Source organism: Ciconia boyciana, chromosome 18, assembly GCF_034638445.1.
Source record: "Ciconia boyciana chromosome 18, ASM3463844v1, whole genome shotgun sequence".
Lineage (NCBI taxonomy): Eukaryota > Metazoa > Chordata > Aves > Ciconiiformes > Ciconiidae > Ciconia > Ciconia boyciana.
This window is the reverse complement of record NC_132951.1, coordinates 5,751,541-5,766,169: the sequence shown is the minus strand read 5'-3', so window position 1 is coordinate 5,766,169 and position 14,629 is coordinate 5,751,541. Positions and strand designations below refer to the sequence as shown.

General features: G+C 45.1%; 1 protein-coding gene across 1 annotated transcript; it reads left to right on the top strand.

Annotated features, from left to right (window-relative positions):
• Nucleotides 1–9: 9 nt before the first annotated feature.
• Nucleotides 10–14,375, top strand: POMT1 (protein O-mannosyltransferase 1). Its single transcript, XM_072882816.1, has 21 exons — nt 10–212; nt 885–1,008; nt 1,667–1,810; nt 2,091–2,197; nt 2,978–3,028; nt 3,382–3,528; nt 4,560–4,671; nt 5,401–5,466; nt 6,046–6,139; nt 6,603–6,758; nt 7,365–7,495; nt 7,749–7,844; nt 9,225–9,317; nt 10,373–10,469; nt 10,561–10,653; nt 11,171–11,291; nt 11,583–11,680; nt 12,211–12,324; nt 12,835–12,961; nt 13,644–13,821; nt 14,045–14,375. The coding sequence occupies exons 3-21, from the start codon at nt 1,689–1,691 to the stop codon at nt 14,217–14,219; spliced, it is 2,178 nt and encodes a 725-aa protein (XP_072738917.1). The 5' UTR covers nt 10–212; nt 885–1,008; nt 1,667–1,688; the 3' UTR covers nt 14,220–14,375.
• The last annotated feature ends 254 nt before the right edge of the window (nt 14,376–14,629 follow it).

Sequence of the window (14,629 nt, the reverse complement as noted above, 5' to 3'; positions counted from 1 at the left end):
CCACATCCGGCGCTGCGAGGCAGGGGGTGGAGCGCGGCGCGCGGGATGGTCCCTTCCCCCTCTAGGCGCGGCGCGGGGCGGGGGTCCGCCATCTCCTCAGGGCCGGGGGCCCCGCTCCGCTGCCTCCCCCGGGGCACCGGGGGCTGGTGGTCCTGCGCCCCCGCCTCACCTCTATAAGGCTCAAGGGGGGTGAGGCGAGGCCTGACGGCGGGGTTAGTGGCGCCGCTGCCCCCCCCCCCCCCCCCGAGGCTCAGGGTGGGGTACGAGGCCTGGTGGGGGATGGCCGGTGGCCCTGCTGCTCCCCTAAGCCTCGAGGGGAGGGTGGGAGGCCTAGTGGCGGGTTAGTGGTCCTGTGCCACCCCAAAAAAGGCTCAAAGCAGGGTACAGGGTTGGATACAGGGTGGCTGGTGGGTTCTGTTGACCCTGTAAGCCTCAAGGGTGGGGCCTGGGTGTGGGGTCAGTGGTCCTGCTGCCCCCCATAGAGCTCAAAAGGGGGAACAAGGCCTGGTGGGGGGGGTAGTGTTCCTACTACCTGCTCATAAGACTCATGGAAGGGGATGCAAAGCCTGGTAGAGAGCTCAATGGTTCCTTGAGGAGGCATATGAGGTCGGGGGGGCAGGTAGTGCTGCAGTCCTGCCCCCGGGTTCAAGGCCTACCTGTGCTGCAGGGAGAAGCAGGATCCTCTCCATCAGGGTGTTCTTTGGGGTCCCAGGGCCTGCCAGGCGATGGCAGAGTGCAGGCAATGGCCTGCCCTTGTCCCAGGGCAGGTGTGGCAGTGATGTGCTGTCCCCAGTGCCAGCGGAGAGCACAGCTTTGCAAGGGGCTTCTTACGAAAGTCTGTTTCACAGGGCAGTGCGCAGCTGAACAGCACTTGTGTTTTGTAGGTAGTGAGAAACAAGGACGGTGGCACCGCGCTTGATGGTGGTGATGTGCTCGCATCTTGCTTTGTTCTCCCCTGATCAAAGCCGTGCAGATGGATTTATTCCGGTAACTTTCAGTCGTATTGAGGTGAGGAGATACAACAGCAATTCTCTACTATTTTCTGACCTAGCTTTTAGCAGTTCTGCCTAGAGGAGGAGAGTTCAGTCCTGCTTCCTGCAGCACTCCCCCCTAGGCTGTGCTAGAGCCCTACAGCACCTACACCCGTGCTCCAATAGCCACCTTTTTAAGACTGAGGATGTTTGTCGGTTCTGCCCCTGGCCCCCCTCCCAAGAAATATGCTGAGTTAGCAAGGAAGTAACTCGTTTGTTTGTTTGTTTTTTAAAGCTACCTGAGCAGCCTGGTGCCTGAGCATGTGGTTAGCATCAGAATTTGGGCTGGCGGGTTTGCTTAGTGCAAAGCAGAATATAGGCTTGAATTAAGCTATTGTGTTTCTGCAGAACCAGCAGAAACACAAGAATAAGGAAAGTTTCTAGCTTACTATTAATGACAGAGAACCATACACATGTAGAGGCAAGGCAGATGAAAAGTTAAGTGTGTTAGTTTAGTAACTTTTACTCCTGTAGATACAGCAGAAAATACATAAGTGTGGAAAGCAAGAGAATTTTGGAAGATCAATTACCATGACCTGGCTGTAGCAGAAAGTAGTGGTGTATGCTTTCTGTCAAATGATCTTCAGCTAGCTTTGAGCAAAAGGGTGACTGCTGCTCTCTGTTTGCTCTCGGAGGTTTGGACAGACCTTTGACAGGATGTTGGGATTTCTGAAGAACCCGGTTGTGGTTACTGCGAAGATAAATATGAACCTCGTGGCATTGACTGTGATGGGATTAATAAGCCGTCTTTGGGGTCTTTCCTATCCACGGGCTGTAGTGTGAGTAGAATAGTTTATTTCCTACTTGAATGACACAGACTTTTGTTTTTTAAACATTTGTGAGTAAGAATGCAGGAGCGGAAGAGCAGAGCTTGCCTGATGTCAGTAAATACGGCGATAGCGTTTCCCTAATAGAAACTCCTGAGGGGAAGGTAAGGGGGCAAAGCCGCTACGCTTTATTGTATTTTGCCAACAGATCAGTGTTTCCTTCCCTAGTACCCCTGTAGCCCGCAGGATACTTCCAGTTACACTTGACATGTTTCTACCTCTTGTGTTTCAGTTTTGATGAAGTTTATTATGGCCAATTCGTTTCCCTCTACATGAAGAGAATCTTCTTCGTGGATGACAGCGGCCCACCTTTTGGCCATATGCTGCTTGCCTTGGGAGGTAGGATGTCTCTCGAAACTGTGAAGTGTCTATTGCCTGTCGCTGTGGAACAGTTCTCTGGAACAGTTTAGTACATTCAGTTTCCTAAAAACAAACAAAAATGCCCCAATCCCCACCCCCAAATACACTATTTGAAAATTAGCACTGATTGAAATCCCTCAGCTACTGTACAAAGACAGCCAGGGACGGAGCATCCAGACTTTTATTACAATTCATCCCTTGCCTGACGCAAGGGTTAGAAATGAGTTGTCAGATCCTGTTACTGGGGAAAAGCACAAGGCAGCTGAGAGATTCTGATGCAGAGTGAATTAGGATTTCCCTTATTTAGTATTGTTAGGGGGCTATTGCATAAATAGTGGGGAGGTGATGGAGCCATGTATCCATTACCTCATTGTTATCCAATCCTTTGGATAAAGAGAAAGGTAAGATGAGAACTGCTAGTGACTAGAAATCGTAGGCAACAAGCAGACTTTCAGGCCTGAGTTTCTTTCTGTAGCTGAGATATGCACAACATAAAAGTGTCCGTATGGGAAGGAGAGATTAAATATACATCTAACTTTGTGACAGAGAATCTGTTGTTCCCAATTCATATTCTTTGTGCCTCTGCACACTATCAAGGACTGCTGCAGGCAAAACAGTACGAAAGAGGACCCTTTTGGGAAGAAGGTCTTTCATGCGTGGAAAAACTATGTGTTTGGGAAATGGTTCCAGGACCAATTTAGCACCAGTTTTTATACTTGTTTTGAGACTGGAAATTCTGAATTGTTGCTTATGTTGTAGGCTACTTAGGAGGATTTGATGGAAACTTCTTATGGAACAGGATTGGAGCTGGTAAGAGCTGATTTTAACTGTCTCGTTCCTCTGAGAAAATAAGCAGTATTTCAGCAGCTGACAGATTCCTTTTGCCTGACTAGTGGAAATAATGCTTTATCTGAAACCTTCACTTCTCCTCTTAAATAAGTCTTCTGCAGGTCTCTAACAGAAGTTTAAGGCGTTATGATTCCATAGCACAGATTTTTTAAATCGGTCAAAACAGTTTAAGGAGTACAAGTCGGAAAATAAATTACTAAGAGTAGGAATTAGATTCAACAACTTGTTGTAGTCATAAGGAGTTCTGTATTGATCCGTCCTCTCTGCAATTAATAGTTTCCAAATTTGTGCATCACTGTTGCCTCCTGTTTCAGAATATAGCGTGAATGTTCCTGTTTGGTCCTTGCGACTCCTGCCAGCACTGGCTGGTGCTCTCTGTGTGCCTTTAGCATACCAGATTTTGGTAGAACTGCAGTTTTCCCACTGTGCTGCACTTGGAGCTGCTCTTCTAATTCTCTTAGGTAAGATTATTCCCCTGGGCCCCATTCTTCTTATAGGGGGAGAAGGGGCCCTTTTCCCCTCGTGAATTTTTAGGGCACATAAAAGGTTGGAGCAGCCTCCCCCCACAGAATGCTAACAACACATCGGAGCCCACTTTCAGCCCTGGCCTGTATCAGTCTCTGCTGAGCCTCTCCGGTCCCCTCTATCCTTACAGCTCTGCAGCAGGCTGCCATTCTAGGCTGAGGCTGTATACAAGTTCATTTCATTATTAAGCAAAGTGGGCAGCCTTGACAGCCTCACAGAAAACCACGTTTCTTGTATCCAAGGAGGCCTGTACTTTCTTCCTCAGAGATTTACAGGATGAGTTACAACGTACTGGTTTTTAACAGCAGGATGACCCTACTTACAGTCAGAGCTCATCAGATTTCTTCATCTCCAAACTGCAGCAAACCAGTCTGTGTCCTTAACACCATGATTTGACACTGTTCTGGTGTGTATAACTCCGTTGTTTTTTTTCTCTGAGGATCTGCTGGCAGCTGCCTGAAAGGGAAAGAGTATCTGAACAGCTCTTTAGCAGTCTGATAAGAGACACCTCTCCTAGCTACCGGCTGCTCTGATTCTGGCTCAGGGAATCCTGCGCAAAGCAGCTCATTGCAGCTCCCTTTCTTGAACCTTTGTCATCACGCTCATTGCCTGCTGGGGTCACTGCCTTGACTCTCATTGCCTTGAGAAGCACCTCTCTGGATTTCCCAGCATAAATTTTCTTTGCCTTTGTAGGCAAGCACAGCACCTTTATCTGCCTCCTGCCAGACTTTACTACTTGCCCACCTCTTTGTCCTTGGCGACAATTACGGCCATGTACTTTGCTCCTGCTTGGCAGGTTTTTGTCCCTTTAAACCCAACACCTCCGTATTGCAGCCAGTAAGACAGCAAATTAATTGGCTGTCCTTAAAGGGGCAGGTCCTTCTGTTGGATAATGATGTGATTGTCTGAGGTAGCACTTGCTTATAGATAAATTTCTCCAATTTTGTATCTGTCTCTTTTCCAACAGAGAACTCTTTGATCACGCAGTCAAGGTTCATGCTCCTGGAATCAATATTGATTTTTTTTATCCTGCTTGCAGTTTTGTCCTACCTGAAGTTCTACAATTTGCAAAGGCACAGGTAAAGCTGGATTATCTCCCGTCCTTTTGGATATTCTTGTGGTGACTCTTTTTTTGTCACAGACTGTGTAGTTTTTTTTCTGTAAGTCACTTCACCATTCTGCGACTTACTTCATCTGTCTGTAAAATCCAATGCTTTGACCTCTTATATGGCTGCCCCAGAAGTTTTCTCTTCTGAGCAGTGTTAAAGACTGTTTTAACTGGTAGCAAGATTGTCTTTTTTATTTTACAATAAGAATAAAATCCCTTGGGAGCACTCCTTTGCCCACCCATTTTTTTTATTGGAAGGTTTCCTTCTGTGCACAGAAACACTGATGATAACAGGTCACTCCTTTGTTGCCATTTACAGGCCCTGAATTTAGAGATCTTTGTCTCTTTTCTTGTGACTTCACATGTTCTCTGATCCTTGCAGAGGATAAAGTAATCTTTAGTAAAGTAAAATTATCTTTAAACTGAGCCAAGCAAGTGATTTAATACAGGTAGGTATTAATCAGAAGGCAGGTAGCGTTCAGTTTTGCTTTTCAGGATACAGAGAAGTACATTTAACAAAACCCTGTAGGTCAGGGCTGAGAGTTGGTGGCATGGGAGGTTCAGAATGAGATGCCTCTGAGTAGAATAAGGAATAGTGGAGTCATGCAAGTTATTTTCAAGTTAAATTACCTGAATTCAGGCTCCTAACACGGTGCCCAGATCTCACCATAACATCCTTTCCTTTGTCCTTTTATTTAAGTTCCTTCTCTGGAAGCTGGTGGTTTTGGCTTCTGTTGACTGGAGTAGCTTGTTCTTGTGCAGTTGGGTAAGTGATGACGTCTTACTTTGTTTTAGAAAGCTGACTTTCCTGCCTGCCATCTGAGGTATCAGTGGGGCTTTGGATTTTGAAGACTGATTCTTGGTGCTGTTCTGAGCAGCCATCTCCATGACTTTTTAGTGAGTTAGATCGTTTCTATAGAGAGGATGTCAGTTCACAGTGGGCAATACCAGGCATTAGAGGGTACTGTCCTGGGAAGAACAAAATGCATTTGTCAGAGATGGCTTTATGTTATAAATTAGCATCAGCATTTCACCCCTCCCTCCTAGTTGCCTCAAGCTTCAGTCAGTCTGAATTTAGGGCTGTGCTTTGTGCTTTGTGATCTGCCATCTTGTTATGAAGAAGGTTCTCTGTCACTGCGGTTATTTAATGTAATTGGGAAACAAATTATATCTTCTGGTGTCAAAGTCTTGAGGCTTATTTATGTTGTTGTACCAAACTTGTCATGGATCTAAGTCCTTGGACTTTAATGCATCCTGTTCAAGAGAAAGTTTGAATGTTTATGTCTTGTATTAGGTAATTGTGTAGTTTTTAACCGTGTTCATTTTTTATGCACTTTCTTCTCAGAGTGAAATATATGGGCCTGTTTACCTATATGCTGCTCTTGGCCATCGCAGGACTCCACTTCTGGCACATGATAGGAGACCAGAACTTGTCGAATGTAGGCAGCACAACATGCAAAATATATTATGTGTAACTTTTCAGTACAGGAGCCAGCTAGGAGCCTTGCAAGCCCACAGATAACAATGCTGTCTGTAGCTGGTTTTTGTACTAAAATTCCTTGTCATAGTCTGCAAACCCTTGTGTCATAGAACAGTTTCCCAGCTCAGTTGCTGGAGAAGATGGAGTTAAATTTAAGATAAGCATGTGTGCGCAGCTGGCTTTTCTGCTCTTATCCATGTCTTGGTGATTTGTGGCTCAAAACCTATACTGTTTCACATACCTCCTGCTGGCTCCAGTTCAAATCCTCGGAGGAAGTTATCCAGCTGTCCACGAAGTTATAGCTGCATGAGGGTGGTTGGGGAAACTTAAAAAAGAGACACAAAACAAGCCAAGTGCACTGGTATTTTTAATATTTTTAATATCTGGAGCATGAAACCATTGAGTTCTTTGTGTTCTTCTAGGTTTCCTTGATGTGCCATTTTCTAGCCAGGGGACTGGCCCTCGTCATCATCCCAGTGGCAATGTACCTGTCCTTCTTCTATGTTCACTTGACTTTGCTGTATCGCTCTGGGCCTCATGACCAGATTATGACAAGTGCTTTCCAAGCCAGCTTAGAGGTAAAGGAAATGTGGTCATGAAACTGATTTGTTAGGGGAGAAGAGGAGGAAATCTGTCTTGTGTTCGCTATTAGAAGAAAGGTGTGCAATCTTGTTCCTTTGATCCTGCGTATCTTTTATATATCATTTAACTACTTTGCTGCTGTAGTACTGCTTTAAGATGAAGCAATAATGACTGAAATCCTAATAACAGATGAAAAGCTTTTCCTAGTGAACCAAGAACAGTATGTTCACTCTTCTGCTGAAGATTTGTCCCTTCCTACAGGAAACTCTACAGAAGTAGATATAATACTGAACTCTTAAGTGATGACGCTGTATACTACAGGATGATAGTACGATTTTCTGTAGAAGAGTGCTTAGTCTGTCTTTTAGAACAGCATGGCTTTAGGGATATTCCCTAAGACCCTGCAGTCTTTCAGGCATTGGTGTATTTACTATCTGCTGAGTATGGTGCTGCAAGACTTGATTTTTGTAGATACAACCAAATGAGAAGGCATTGTCCTAAGATACTGCTATGTTAAAATGACTAGTGACTCTTAATAGAATTTAAACAGTCTCTGGGTTGTTTCTTCTGCTTTCCACTTATCCTATCATTATGCTTCTCAGGGTGGGCTGGCTCGAATCACTCAGGGTCAGCCCTTAGAGGTGGCCTATGGTTCTCAGATTACTCTGCGGAATGTGTTGGGCAAGCCCATGCAGTGTTGGCTCCATTCTCACACGAATACTTATCCCATCAGGTGAGGAATCTGGTTGGGTCTGTATTGTTAGGGTGAAAGTATGCTCTGGTTCTTCACCTGCCAGTCTAAGTACATCAGTTTGGGTCCTGGCAATCTCTTCATTAATCCTTCAGAGCACACTGCAGATGCACAGATTCTCTGTGCTCTGTAGGAATGGAGCCAGTGATCTGGTGCTGGTTTGTATTGCTGTGACGCTGTTGAGCACAGAAATGTACTGTTACACACCTGTGAGGTTTTTTAACCTTCTGTACAGGTATGAGAATGGCCGAGGTAGTTCCCATCAACAGCAGGTGACCTGCTATCCCTTCAAGGATGTGAACAACTGGTGGATTGTCAAAGATCCTGGAATGTGAGTATGCAAGAGACTTAAATGCCAAGCTGCTGTAAGCATAGCTTCTATATGCTTCCACAACCTAACCAGGGCATAGCTTGGATTGGTCATAACTATTCTCTGCTTATGAGCGTAGAGGCCATGTGTGATCCTGAGCAAGTAATTTCAGCTGCAGAGCTGGTAAGGGCGGCTGTTTGCACAGTCCTCCTCAGTATGGTAAAAGCATTGTTGAGGACTCTGGAATTCTGTTTGAACTGCTCCTGCTGGAACATGAGCTGTGCTGTGCACAAGGGGAACTTTAAAGACTCATGAGACCAGTGGGAACTCTTCAGGTGCTTTGCATGAAAGGGAAGTTCTGCTTTTTGAAGTGTGTGAGCCATGGCATTAGAGTGCCTTGATGAGTTTTATCAGACTTGAATGGGTCTCAGAAGAGAGTAGAAATCACTTTTGCAGAATGAGTATTTCTTTGTATTTAAAGTGTGGGATGAGCTGTAGAATCTGCCACATGGGGAGGGATTCCAAGCGGGTGCCTGTGCCTGAGAGGCTTGGTTCATGCTGAAGTGTTTTGCCATTGTAACTGTCAGTGAGGAGCAGGACTCTTTGTTCTTGTAGTTTTGCCAGTAAAAGCCCTTGTGTGATATCATTTCATACTGATCAAAAAGTTGCTTTCGTAGGTTTCTTATGTTGCTCTGGGAACTGTATAAACAGTCCTACCAGAAGGACTGTGTGCCAGTATAAATCATATCCACATTGGGAAGGTTTGTCCATAGTGCAAACCTTTCAGGGAGGGACTCTACCAGAACCACAGAAACCCAGTATCTTCTTAAAATATTTCGAACTCAAGACTTCTACGAGGCCTGGAGGATATGAAGTCCTTCTATAGAACAGTAAAATACAGGCAGCTCTTGGGCGAACTGTAGTGTTCCCCCTTGCCAAAGCATGCCTTAGCCCTGTCCAGAAGCAAGGTGAGAGTTTGGTTTCATGGTGGAGATAGCCATTGATGTCTGTTATAATTCTGCCAAAAGTGATATCAGTTGTAGTAAGAACACCTGTCAGACCTCACTGAAGCACTTCTTTCACAGAAGCCACCAAACAGCTGTGTGGTGGGAATAATCTGAATTCACTCCTAACTGACCTGGATTCAGATCACTGACCTAATGGCTGGGGTGTTGGTATGCCATTACCAATCCCCTGAGGCATTCTGCCCTTAACTCACCTTTGCCTTGATGAGCTTTGTTTCCATTCTGGTACAATCTGTAGATTGCTTGAATTTCTCGTCTTACTGCCTAAATGTTTATCCCTGCCTGCAGCTTCTTGACCTAACAGTTTGGTCATGACAAGGTTGCATTATGCAGAAAGCAGAATGTAACCACTTCCTCTTGGGTGTCACTCCACCAGGCAGCAGCTGGTGGTGAGTAACCCACCCCGTCCTGTCAGGCATGGACACATCGTGCAGCTGGTCCACGGCATCACGACTCGGTACCTCAACACGTAAGTCCTTTCCTCATCCTTTGATCTGCCGAGCCTGCTGGCTCATTCTGCTTTGTTGTCTCTCAGAATAACTGTTGAGGGGTTGAAGCAAAGTGACCCTTGCATTCAGATGTGCTATAAACTGCCTTTTATTTGTGGATTCTTAAAATGGTGGGGCTAGGAGGGACCTCATGTGGTTACTTACATAAGCCATCCCTGTGGCCCAGAGATAGGATGCTGTATGCTTATTTATTTTTTGCAGTTGACTTGACAGTGGGATTTGATACTAATCACAAACTGTTCAGTGGCTGCTAGGTGTTTCTGGTCTTCTCTACCAGTGGCCTTTAGAGGGGCTAGTGGTAGTTTCACCCATGTTCACAATTCACAATAGTTCTGCAGATTCCTAAATAGTCCCTAAAGATTCCTCTGCAGAGTCCCCTTGGTGAGTCTTCATCCTTGCCCCTTCACTACCTCTGCTCCAGGCAGGCGCAGATATTTAGTATCTCGTGTGACTGTTATCCCAAAGTCATCTACCAGCTCCACTGCCTTCTATGGCACACACCTGCATGAAGGTTGTGCTCTGAAAGTTAGGAAGATGTGTTGGAGCATCCAGTGTGCTGTGGCCGATTGCCATGGATTCTTGCCTGTTTTGCAAAGACTGCGGTATGAAATTGCCTCCTGACTACTTCCCAAAGGGCGTGTGCGTGTACTTGAATGCCACTCAGATTAGGAAGGGGGGGTGTTCTGAGCTTGGGTTTTTGCTGTGTCCCTTCCAGACCTAATTTGTTCATTATTGGAAACCCCAGTGAACAGCGTCTCTGTTTGTCACAATCAGTTCTTGTTCTTCAGCCTGGCATAGCATGCATCTGTATTGGCTTCCTCTGAGCCTGTTCCTGGCAGCTCTTGGTAGTGGGGAGTGTTCTCTTTCAGAGTAAACAGTGCAATCTGTATAAATGAGTTACTTGGTTTTGCTTCATGACTGAATCTGGTCTAAGCCGATTCAATACCTTTATGGGTTTGCTTTTTATATGAATTTAGGAAAGGTGTTGGAGGATCTTACTTTACTTGTCTTCTAGGCATGATGTTGCTGCCCCTCTTAGCCCTCACTCCCAGGAAGTTTCCTGCTATATTGATTATAACATCTCCATGCCAGCACAGAACCTCTGGAGAGTGGTGAGTGGTCAAAGGGAAGGGAGGAGCTCATCATGTTCCAGCAGAAACAGCTGAGACAACATGATGATCAAAAGACATCTTTCTGTTGTAGGAAATTGTAAATCGGGAGTCTGACACAGAAGTGTGGAAGACAATTCTGTCAGAAGTGAGGTTTGTTCATGTGAACACCTCTGCAGTGCTAAAGGCAAGTGGATTTATGTTTATTTGCCTATAGCTTTTCCTCCATGCAGCTCTCGTGATCTCATGAACTACTAATCTCTCTGCTCCAAAATGCCTAAACCACTAAAATAACCAAATAAGTAAATAAAAGGATACAATAAACTTGCTCAATGTGATAAAAGGGCAGCGTGTGTTTCAGGTAGTCATACTTCATTCCTTTTCAGCATGCAGAGCTGTCCTGCTTCTCAGGAGGTTGTGGTCACTGTACACAACTGGTCCTTAGATACTGCCTCAGAAGTTGATGCTGAGTCTGTGTGTAGTATGTGACAGCGGCTGGAATAGTTAAGGATCTCTTCACAGAGTTTGCCAGAATCACTGACTTTATGGCTGTAGTGTTTGTTGAGACAGTATTGCATGGTGACTCTTCACATACCTTCTAGCAGTCCCTTGCTGTGATCCGCTGCTCAGGCGGGGCCTAGGAACTTCCATCCTGAAGTTCAAATTGGCAGGACCCTAAGTTTACAGTCATCTTTCACTTTCAGCTCAGTGGAGCATCTTTACCCGAGTGGGGATACCGGCAGCTGGAGGTGGTTGGAGAGAAGCTGTCCAAAGGCTACCACCAGAGCATGGTGTGGAATGTGGAAGAGCACAGATATGGGAAAAGTACGTCTCAGCCATGTTCTCAAAGCAGATTTCTGTGACTGGGGGAGGCTTCATGTTGATGAGAAGATGGTATGGGGTGTATGTGCGTTCCGCGGGCTCTGGCTCTACCATGATGTCAGAATCCTTACAAATCCCCTTAGAGCACTCTCATAGTTGGACTATGTATTGGAGAAGGGCTCCCAGGAGTCTGAGGAGCCAGGGGTGTATCATATGTGCTCTCTCTCCCCTTTCTAGCTTTCTACCTTTCTACCTGTTATGTGGTTATTTCTGAGCTATGCTGTTTTCTTCCAGGCCAAGAGCAAAAAGAGCGGGAGGTGGAACTCCACTCTCCCACGCAGATGGACATAAGTAAAAACCTCAGCTTCATAGCAAAGTTCACGGAATTGCAGGTGAGTCTCTTCTTACTCCCTTCATCTTTCCTCCTGCTGCAGAGCAGGAACCTGAGCATTTCTGCAAACTCTGAGCCTGAGGCTTCGTGGTTTATTCCTTGCTGACAGAGTAGTTTGGCTTCCTCGCTGAAAAAAATATTTCCGAATGCACTTAGAAGGGCATTAGAGAACTGCACAAGTATGCTATTCGGTAATGAATGCCCCAGTGACTGTGTAAAAAGAAGAAAGGGGGGGAAGATCATTTGGGCACCCAGAAGCTGTCTGAAACTGAACTGTAACGTGTTGTATATGCGATCAGTAGTGTTGATGCCCCTTAGTAACATTGCAGAAATTCACTAAGGAAAGTGTATTATCTAACAACATAAAACCATTTCATCTATCAATATCCAGTATGAGATATGAGAAAAAAATCTTTCTCTACTCCCAGGTTAAGAACTTACCATCTTACATCTGGCACTGTTCACCCATGCCTGCTATCCCACTCATTGTTCCAATTCTGAAAGCCTTCTTTTGACTTTTTTTTTTCCTAGTGGAAAATACTCACATTAAAAAATGAAGACACAGAACATAAATACAGCTCCTCTGCTCTTGACTGGATCACAATGGACACAAATATTGCCTACTGGCTCCACCCGACCTCTGGTGTAAGTACAAGAGGTAGAAGTAAACGTGAACCTGGTGAAGAAAGCAGACTTCAGTTCAGATGTGAGCTCCATGAGTGACAGGGCTGCAGTTCCAGCCAAGGAGCTGCTCCAGGATGGACTCTTCCTGTATTAAGAATATATTTTCCCTGAGAGCTGGGGGGTTTTTGTGGCATGTGATACAGCTTTGACAGTAGTTGCTTTTAATTAAATCATGTCTTCTTGCACATTTTTTTTCGTAAAGGAAAACTGCAGTTTAATAGTTTCCATTATTGATTCCATTTAGAAGATGAGTTTATCTCCAATAGCATCTTTTAAATGCCTTACCTTACAAAAGAGTCTTAAAGCAGCAAAGTTTATCAACTAGCCTTGATCCAGGAAAGATCAGGTTATTAGCCAGGCACATTCTGACATTTTAATTTATCAATCAAGTATGTGTAGGTAATATTTAAACTTACCTAAAGAACTGCAGCATGTTCCTGCTTCTGGCTTAGACCATCTTCTGTTCTTCAGGCCCAGATCCACCTCCTTGGGAATGTTGTCACCTGGGCTTCAGCTAACGTTGCTGCTCTGGTCTACATGTGTCTGTCCCTGTGGTACTTGATACGACGAAGGAGAAAGATTTACGACATTCCTGAAGGTCTGATTCCATTTTGTGTGTGTGTGTGTCTCGAGGTGGGGGTGTTGTCTCTTGTTCTACTACACTTTAATGGATCCAAAGCCACATTTTTTTGCAACTATGTGCTTGGCTGTACTAGTGCTTTTTCCTGCCCCCAACCCTGAAATTTTTATTTGGGACACACAAACATCTAGAGTAGCCCATGAAGAGACTGATTATGGTCATCACAATGTGACCGTCACCTCATGAGATGATATAGTAGCCAGCATAATATTTATCTGAACATTCCCTGGATGTAAGAAATCTCCAGGCATTAGATTTGGATTCTACTGAGCCCTTTTGTGATGATTTAAAAGAGGTACTGGCAGTGTGGGGAGGGGTTTATTTTAGATGTGTTCGTTCCACCAGAGGTACCATCTCCTCTGTGTGGCCGGGCAGTTTTACACTGACCTTTCTGGCAGTACATTGGGTTGTCATGCTGTGAAGCTGCTTCATGTTGGCTGAAATCTGTCTTGATGGATACTTCATAAAAGCATGACAAAATTTAACCATTTCCCTTAGTTGAGTGTGGTCAAGTTAAAGGTCATATTAGCACAAACTAGAGAGAGTGGGGAAAAAACCCCCAAACCATGCAAGTAGGCAAACTGTGAGAAACTTTAGGTTTCCAGGGACTGTGCTTTGAGATATCTCCTGTCTCCTGCAGATGCATGGCAGCTGTGGGTATCAGCCGGGGGCATCTCTGTTGGAGGCTGGGCTGTGAATTACCTGCCCTTCTTCCTGATGGAGAAAACACTTTTCCTGTACCACTACCTGCCCGCCCTCACATTCCAGATTCTCCTGATTCCCATCGTATTACAGCATCTCAGCGATCATCTCTGCAGGTATTTGGTTTTAACAGATAGATAGACAGACAAGAGAAGTGACACAGTTCTTTTCTCCAGGGTTGTCACCTTGGCAAGCTGCTGCAGGGAAAGTGGTGATTTTTCCAGCAGTAGCCATACTTTGGCATTTGCCTTTAGAGAAGATAGGCCATATGTAGGTAGGTCCTCCTTTTGGATGAAGCCTTGATGTAACTTGACTGCTCTTTTCCCTCTCTCATCCCAGATCTCTGCTTCTCAAGAGCATGTTCAGTGCACTGATCGTAGCCTGGTTCTCTTCGGTTTACCTTGTCTATCGCACATTCAGCCCTGTGACCTATGGGAAGCCCTCGCTGTCTGTTACTGAACTCAAGGACTTGCGCTGGAAGGACAGCTGGAACATCCTCATCCGAAAACAGTAACAATTACAGTCTTGTTACAGGCAGAAGCAAATGCCTTTTATGCAAAGCCAAGAATTTATTGTCAGTATAATGGAAATCTTAACAGTCTGATTAAAGAATTGATAGTAGTCCAGATCTAATTATTACAGAAAAAGAAAATAAAAGAATACTGTTACAAAAAAAGGTCTCAACAGTAATATAGCTGTTATGAGCACAATTCCCAATCTCTACCCCTGTTACATTCACCCTTCCACTGCCCCTCAGGGTCTGAAGGTTGCTGACTTCAGTCAACAGCATCCCAGGTCCTTTGCTGGGAAGAGCATGCTGCAAGGGTTTCTTCTTCCTCTTTCCTGGGATTGTGATGTTGATGGTTTCTTCCTTCTTGCACTATGTTGCATTAGGGCTATTTTATATGCTCCCTAGCACCTTGG